The 9036-nt window shown below is 26.3% G+C and overlaps 3 protein-coding genes across 3 annotated transcripts in view; 2 read left to right on the plus strand and 1 right to left on the minus strand.

Moving 5' to 3' along the window:
* Positions 1 to 1244, plus strand: part of LOC111683505 — an 11778-nt gene extending 10534 nt beyond the window's left edge. The window contains exons 2-3 of the mRNA XM_046946875.1: positions 496 to 807; positions 873 to 1244. Of these exons, the coding sequence (XP_046802831.1) occupies positions 496 to 807; positions 873 to 961 (401 nt within the window). The 3' untranslated portion in view covers positions 962 to 1244. The remainder of the gene's footprint in view (positions 1 to 495; positions 808 to 872) is intronic.
* LOC124418557 lies at positions 1132 to 2139 on the plus strand. The gene is made up of 2 exons (XM_046945223.1): positions 1132 to 1269; positions 1350 to 2139. The coding sequence occupies exons 1-2, from the start codon at positions 1224 to 1226 to the stop codon at positions 1748 to 1750; spliced, it is 447 nt and encodes a 148-aa protein (XP_046801179.1). The 5' UTR covers positions 1132 to 1223; the 3' UTR covers positions 1751 to 2139.
* LOC111683504 (four-domain proteases inhibitor-like) lies at positions 1929 to 3108 on the minus strand. The gene is made up of 3 exons (XM_046945225.1): positions 3035 to 3108; positions 2759 to 2971; positions 1929 to 2087 (listed from the first exon to the last, which is right to left on the minus strand). Exons 1-3 carry the CDS (start codon positions 3060 to 3062, stop codon positions 2032 to 2034), a joined length of 297 nt encoding a protein of 98 aa, XP_046801181.1. The 5' UTR covers positions 3063 to 3108; the 3' UTR covers positions 1929 to 2031.
* Between the last annotated feature and the right edge of the window lie 5928 nt (positions 3109 to 9036).

The raw sequence follows: 9036 nt of genomic DNA on the forward strand, positions 1-9036 counted from the left end.
AGTCTATAGTTTAGTCTATAGTCTAGTCTATAGTCTAGTCTATAGTCTAGTCTATAGTCTAGTCTATAGTCTAGTCTATAGTCTAGTCTATAGTCTAGTCTATAGTCATATTATAGTCAATAGTCTAAGCCATAGTATAGTCTATGGTCCAATCTATAGTCTTTAATATAGTCTGGTCTGTAGTCTAATCTATAGTCTAGTTTATAGTCTAGTCCGTAGTCTGGCTTATAGTCTGGTCTATAGTCTAGTCTATCGTCTGGTCTCTGGTCTAGTTTTTAGTCTAGTCTATAGTTTAGTCAACAATCTAATCTGTAGTTTAGTGAATATATGTCCTGTTAACCTGAAGTCTGCGTTTCGACTTTTTTGTTGGCAGGTACTTGGTATTTAAAGTACTAAGATTCTTGACTATTTAAACCTAAAATCGGGTGGTGTTAGATTCCCTTAGATTATTTTTTATCAAAAGTATTATCAATAACTATAGCTTTCATCTTTCAGCTTTTGTTACCAATAAATCCCCAAATAGTTTTCAAAACTATTTGAATGTCATTAAAAAACCTTATATCAACTTTCAAGAATTATTTGATAAAGATACACTTTACGATGCTGATTTGATTTTACAAACATTTGCTTCTATAAAACCACAAAATAATGTACACGATCAGGATTACGAAGAGGATACATTACCCTGCAAATGGTTGGATAATACTAAGTGTTCGCCGATTTATGAACCAGTTTGTGTAACCGATCTAAATTGTATATATGTTGTACACAATAAATGTCTTTTAGATAAAATGAATTGTGGCTGCAGTAAGTATTTTATTAAATTGTTGATTTTTTTAGGAAATATTTTAATTTTTTTTTTTAATTTTTAGCTTCCCATTTTGTATTACCTTCCACATTTTGTGAAAATTTCACACAACCATTATTTAAACGTTGTAATATTAAGATTTTCATACAATAGTTTATTAGATTTTTAGTATTTTGTTTAAATTATAAGAAATTTATTTTTTTTATTATTTATTGTAAAACGTGATTTTACGATAAAAATTTTGTTGTTAATAATTTTAACGCATTTGTTAATAACACGTACAATATTTTTTTGTTAATATTTATATATGTTTGATGTCTCATTTCAATATTATTTAGTAGAGTTACGTTTGTCATTTATAAACGTGCGAGTTTATTTTTCGCAATTGTTATTATAAAATTATATTGAAAGTAAAATGATTTATATAAGAATGAAATATTTAAGCTGTGTGTTTTTAATGAGTAAGTGTTAAAGAAATTGGAAAGGAATAGTTCGCTATAAGGAATCTGAAAAATTGTAACTTTTTCTCTCTATATTCTAGCCTTACTATCCTTAGCTTATGCTAGTCCCTCCGATTCAAGTCTTAGATTAAAATTACAACGTTTACTCCGAGATCCAGAATATGATGATGGTGAAAATGAAATTAAACCACGTCAAATACAGGGTATGCTTTTAAAAGATCTACGTGAACATAACCTATTTGATTCGTCATCCGAAGAAAGATTTTATATGAATTTAAATAAAGTAGAAAAAACTTCAGAAAGAAGTATTCTCTCGAAAGAAGAGAATTTATCAATATCAACCACCACTAGTACCTCTATACCACCAACAGTGGCAGCAGCCCCAACGACCTCGGGACAAAGAACGCGCCCTATTATAGTGGGTATAGAACGTTTAAGTTCAATGATTTCCCGTTTAATAGATATGTGGAGAAATCCTTAATTTGCAATGTTGGTAATATAGAGAACATATTCTAATTTATAACTTAAACAGACCCATGCGATACTAAAACCGGTATTATTAGCTTTAAGCTGGATTTACCCACAACAGCTTCTGTTTTTATGTTCTATATATTTGGCGATAGTTTAAAAAAATATATTTGTTTTTTGTTTAAATTATGCTAAACTCATATTTTTTATTTAAAATTTAAAATTCTAATTTATATTAATAAAATTCTAATTTATATTAAATATGTATAAAATATTTCTAGAATACGTTTTACATTAACAAGTACGTGCCCCCCGCTTGGAGCATTCTTGTATATTAACTTGTCTGAAATCTGCAAAGAAAACAAATAAATAATAAAAATTTTTGTTAAAAATTTCTTTTAATTAAACGGTTTTATTTAAAATAGATCTAATTTAAAATATTATGTTTATACTAATTTTGAAACTTGTCTTTCATAAAATGTTAATATACTTTCACATCTATTAAATAGTTCACGAAAACATTGCGGAATGTAAAACCTGTCGATTTTCGAATATCTGCTTCCTTCCTAGCTTTCTAACTAACTAACTAACTAACTAACTAACTAACTAACTAACTAACTAACTAACTTACTAACTAACTAACTAACTAACTAACTAACTAACTAACTAACTAACTAACTAACTAACTAACTAACTAACTAATTAACTAATTAACTAACTAACTAACTAACTAACTAACTAACTAACTCACTAACTAACTAACTAACTAACTAACTAACTAACTAACTAACTAACTAACTAACTAACTAACTAACTAACTAACTATGTAACTAACTAACTAACTGACTAACTAACTAACTAACTAACTAACTAACTAACTAACTAACTAACTAACTAACTAACTAACTAACTAACTAACTAACTAACTAACTAACTAACTAACTAACTAAAACTAACTTCAACTAACTAACTGTGAGTTGGTCACTCACTAAATTCCTAAAAACTAAGCTTAAAAACTTACTTCCTTCGCCCAAACAGGCAGCCGCATTTAGGGCACAAGTATTACTGAATTCCTTATAACAGCGACCATTAAAACCACAGGTAGGTTGATAGTTCAAAGGACAAAAGGTGGGACAGTCTGATTTGGGGCCACCACCACCCTGAACAGCTCCAGGACCACGACGATTGCCGGGGAAACCTCTTTGTGCTTGAACAGCACAAATGAAGAATAGTGCTGAATAAATTAAAAAAATTATATAGTTGGTTATTTGGTTAAAAAATTGATTAATTAACTTACCATAAACAATAGTTGAAAAAAATTTCATTTTAAATTTAAAATTTAAGATAAAAGTATTGATAAGTTTGAAGCTATTTTCTATAATGATTAGCATTTAAATAAAATTAAAGCTTTTATATATAATTGTCAATTAACCCTAAAATGGCAAATATTAAAAAAAAATTTGGAAAAAATATAATCATAACCTAAAAATTTAAATCGGTAAATGGAAACGTTACTCACAATATTTGTTTTAATAATAAACGTATTGTGATTTAATATTTAAAAATTTTAGAACTTGTGTTTAAGAATCTGATTTGTTTCTGATCATATTGGACTTCCTTATTATTTACTATTAAATTTTAGATCAATTACTTGTCAGTCTATAACGTAAAGAAATAATTTATTTTTAAATAATTTTTGTATGCAAAATTCTTGCATTAATTAAAAAATTAATAAATACTATCGAAGAATTTAATAAAAAATATATTAACATACATCTAAAATAGTTCAATTAACAGCTGGGGGCATCGGGGTTTAAACTGTCTTCATAAATTATATAAAGCAAGCATTAAAAAGTTCTTAATAAAAACACATAAAATGTTATTTCAAATATATTGAAATTTGCAGAGCGACTAGAGACTATCGGGGCTTTCGCTGTTTTAAGTACTTTCACTGGCTTTCAGCGAAATTTGTATAAAAATTATAGGTATGTATATAATAGATAGGCTGATAGATGTTTAGATTAATAGATAGATAGATAGATAGATAGATAGATAGATAGATAGATAGATAGATAGATAGATAGATAGATAGATAGATAGATAGATAGATAGATAGATAGATAGCTAGATAGATAGATAGATAGATAGATAGATAGATAGATAGATAGATAGATAGATAGATAGATAGATAGATAGATAGATAGATAGATAGATAGATAGATAGATAGATAGATAGATAGATAGATAGATAGATAGATAGATTAGGTAGATAGATAGGTAGGTTAGTGGTTAGTATTCTAGTCTGGTAGACCGGAGGTGGTGGGTTCGATTCAGACCTGAAGCACTGCTTCAAGAGCGCACAACAGGCCCGATAGAGGCCTAGGTGTATTTCTTCGCCTAGGTGTATTCTTAAAAAAAATTTTCAAATACAGTTTTTCAGTTTAAAGTATAATTAATTAAAATTAAATTTAATATAATCGCTTCTAACATTCATTAGATATCTACTACTACATTCTTTTTTTTATTGCAATTAAAATTCTCATAAAATGCAAATATAAAATTAATAATAAAAAAAGAAATCAATTTGTTTTTAATCGATCATAAAAACATTCATTAAAATTGCTAATCAGGTGTTAAAATCTAGAAATTTTTTTTATAAATTTAATTCATCCACAACAAAACTGAAATTAACGACATTTTAATGTATGAAAAATAAAAGACATAAAATAAATTTTAAAAAAGCAAGTTTCATATAAAAATTATATTGGAAACCAGTGATAACATTGAATGTAAATTATTTGCAAAAAAAAAATACATAAATTGAAAAACAATACAGAGAAATGAAATTTGAAAAAATATATATCTAAAGATAATTACGACAGAAATCAAATAAATTTTATTTTTAACAAAATACATAATAAAATTAATTGATTCACATGAGAAATAAAAAAAAAACACAATTTTCACAAAAATAAAAATAATTTTAATGACTTCAACATATCATTAAAAGTAGAAGATTCATTCAGTTTGAATTTTTTATTAATTTTGTAATATATGTTTTTTTCTTTTTTATTGTTAAATTTATTGTTATTAATTAAAATATATTTACAAATTCTATAGCTGCTTTATATCATTAAGTAATTCATAGTTTTATTTGTTTTTTTTTTCTTCATTCATTTATTCAGTCCCATCATTAATATAAAATTAAAATCAATTTTTGTATTATTATTAATGTTTCATTCAGTTTTGATTCATTCATTCTCGAATTCATTGAATATTTATATTTTTATTTTTTTTACTAGTTTCATTATGAAAGAAATAGAAAATTATTCAAAATGTGACTAAAATAGAAAACATTATTGTTTTTTTTTTTTTAATTTATAACTTATTTAATAGATCAAGATAGTGTCGTTTGTGATATTAATACACTCATAAGAAAATGTTAGTAAAAAGAAATTTAAATATTTAAAAATGTTTACTTACTTAACAATTTTTTTCAAATTTACTTGAGTAATTTAGATTAAAAAGTACTTTTTGATTAGAAATGTACCTTTCTGTGGTTTCTTTAACTTTAACTCAATTTGTCATGTTTCTAGTTTCATTCATTTATACTCTAAATTTAAAATAAATCAATAAGTATTTTTATTATAAAAAGGTACGATGGTGCGTTATTTCGTTCGATCGGAAGAAAAGTACCAAATTTTGTTCCAAAAAGGAATGAACTTAAGAACCTTAATTTTCCCTTTCTTCTCAAAAAGACAAATTACCTGATAAACTTCTTGATAGTTTAGGTCCAATTACAATAACCATCTACCGGTAGTTTAAGTAATTTGCGCTTTAGGTCAAAGGTTAAATTTTCAAAAATAATCAGTTATTAAATTTATTATTTAAAATTTCGAGTTAAGGAAAAATTAATTCTAAATGTTGAACTTTAGCACCCTGTAATTCATTTTCCATTTAAGCAGGAGAACTATAAGTTAAATTTTCTAGGAACTAAAATCGTTCTCTATAATTTTCTCATATATTGTTTTACTATTACAATCCATAATTAAGAGGATTTAAGCTTGAGGTCAAAGGTTAAAGTTTTTTTTTTCAATAAAAAATTTCTTTAGCTCTCTTACACCAGACAATATTTTTAAATATTGTTAGATTTTGTTAAAAGGAAATTTAAATTTTAAAAATTTATGAAAATTCTTTGTTTTTTTTCCAAAAAAAAAAAAATAATAAAAATAAAATTCGAAGTGTTGAACTTTAGGCCTCTGTAATTCACTTTTTCCTTTAATCGATTAGCTAAAAGTTAGAATTTCTAAAAGCTTAGATCCTTGTTTACAACTCGCTCATATATTGTTTTACAATCAAACCGATATTTTAGAAGTTATACGCTATAGGTCAAAGGTTAAAATGTCAAGAATATTTAAGGTTAAAGTTTTTTTTAAATAAGTTCTTTCTTTAGCTCTCTTACACCAGACAATATTTTAAAATATTATTAGATTTTATTAAAAGAAAATTTAGATTTTAAAAATTTATAGAAATTCTTAGTTTTTTCCAAAAAAAAAAAATAAAATATCGAAGTGTTAAACTTTAACCCTCTGTTACTTACTCTCTCCTCAAACCGGTTAGCTAAAAGTTAGAATTTCTAGAAGCTTAGATCCTTCTTTACAATTCTCTCATATATAGTTTTGCAATCAAACCGATAGTTTAGAAGTTATACGCTGTAGGTCAAAGGTTAAAGTTTCAAGAATACTTTTCACTTTTTATTTAAATAGAGGAATTTAAAGTTAAATTTTATGAAAGCTTATAAATATCTAATGCATTATTAATTTTGTATAAATTTCTAATGCATTATTTTACAATAACATAAAATAATTTTAGTTTAAGGTCAAAGGTTAACAATTTTGAAATTATTAATAAAACTGCTGGAATAATATCAAAAAAATTTGAAAACTTTTTCTTTGTAAACATTTTTAAGAAAATACCATTTCGAATCTACAATCTAGGTCAAGGGTTAAATTACTAATAACTAAAATTGTTAATAAAATTAATTAAGCCATGAGCTAATGAATAAAAAATAAAAAAGTAAAATAATAAAAATAACGCCTTATTAAACAAACATAAAAGCAACAAAAGAAAAAAACGTTCAACAATTTTGAGTTCTACGATTAGTTTCTGTTCTTTTTAACGATCTTGAGTCTAAATCTAAAGACTAAAAATGTTTATACATGAAAACTTATAGTGACTGAAGCTGGTGGTGTTGCTGCTGCTGCTAACGCAGTTGCATTCCTTTTTCATACCAATTTTATAACATTAATTAAGGTGTTGCCTTCGTTGGTGTTCTTCACGCCTTTCCATACAAATTACTCAGGAATTTCATGTTTCTTTTTAGTTTTCTAAATATGTACGAGAAAAAGAAAGAAGAACTCAAGCCAAATAGCATCAAGCATCCTTGGACGGGCCATACTCAAGCAACAAGTCAAAAACAGCCAAATGGTTTTGCAGAAAGAACAAAAAAATAAAGAAAAACAACGTACAAACACGACGGACAGACATATGGTTAAAACATGCAATTTGGCTAAAATGGTTTTTTGTTGTTGTATTGTTTCTACCTCCTTTCAACTGCTATAACTTGGTCTTTGAGTAGTTTTTCTTTAAACATACTTCAGCCATTTAAACATTATTAAAATAAGAAATTGTTTAACAAAAAAAAAATCAGGCAAAAGGTTCAATAAAAAGATTTGTTATCATCATTATCATTGATGATCATCAGCTTCATTATTATAATCAACTTTAGGCTTAAAATCAACATTTATCCTTTCGGCCAATATTAATTTCTTTGTTTCTTTAGTCCAAGTGTTGTAAGTAAAGAAAGAAAGAAAAGCAGACACTTTTTTAGGAGTAAATTAAATCGGGTGTTGCCCAGTTAAAATGAAGCCATTAACTCTTTTTTTCTCTCTATCTTGGACACTAAATAAATTTTATATCTTTAGCTTCTTGTAGGCAAAAAAAAGGAATTAAAATTTTGCAAAAGTGAAATACGTTTAAAACAAAATGTAAAATCATGTTTAAAATCTAAAACATTTATCTTGCGAGATTTTTTGTTGGCTGGATGTTGTTTGATCTCTAGGGACAAATATCATTAAGTATATTTGAAGGCGCCATTTTTAGCGCCAAATGTTATTAAACCGGGTTTTGTTTTTGGAGGTTTTAAATTTAACTTGGTATAAACTATTAAATTTATCACCCATGAAATACACAATTTAATGCACTTACTTAATGGTGTTTTTTGTTTATTTGCAGCACTTATTTTTTGATATCTTTAAAAAACAACCAAAAACTCTTATCGTTTTTTTATATTTATCGCAATTTTTATATTTTTGCCAGTGGCACCTTACCTTTCTCTACCCTCAACTATTTTTTAGTCTGATACTATTTAGTTTATATTTTGTCTTTACGAACGTCTGTCCGTCTGCCTTCTGTTTGTGTTATTAGTTTTTGAAATCAGGCCAGGAAGACCCCTTGCATTGTTGTGGCGCTATGCCAAATTAATTTAAATAAAATTTCAAAATCAAAACAAACCCAATAAAATAAAAATCTTATCAATATTCAAAATCAAGGTTGATTAAGGTATTGGGTCAACGCACGACTTCTTCAGCAGCCACATTCTCTCTCTCTCTTTGTATCTGTATCTGGGCCTTATTCATTCAACATTCATTCATATGCAACAAATGTTATTCGTTCATTTCATTTGTTTTAATTCTTTTATTTCGGGGCTACAACAAAAACATTATGTTCAAATCATGCTGTTGCCTATAGATTGATGACTAATAAGTTGTGATGCAATTAATTGAAAGTAAATGATACGAATCTTTTTCACCGTCCCAGACAGACACAGCGACAAGTAAATCTCATTAGGGGAATTTACGTCAAATAAGATAAAATAAAATTTTTTAAATTATATCTCGTGGACAAGTGAAACGTAACGATTTTATGAAAATATTACTTTTGTTCGTGAAACAGAAATGTCCGGAGATCATTAAGAGAAATTTGAATTAGAACGTTAAAGCGATAAGGTTAAATTTAAATAAGTAGTAGAAAGAAAACTCTTTAAAATATAGATAAATTAGTATCATGGTGAATTAGACTAGAGTTTTTGATATGAGTGAAATGTTGAAAAATAATGAAACTTCAGGAGTTTAGATAGGTAGATAGATAGCTAGATAGATAGATAGATAGATAGATAGATAGATAGATAGATAGATAGATAGATAGATAGATAGATAGATAGATAGATAGATAGATAGA

Source organism: Lucilia cuprina, chromosome 2, assembly GCF_022045245.1.
Source record: "Lucilia cuprina isolate Lc7/37 chromosome 2, ASM2204524v1, whole genome shotgun sequence".
Taxonomy (NCBI): Eukaryota; Metazoa; Arthropoda; class Insecta; order Diptera; family Calliphoridae; genus Lucilia; species Lucilia cuprina.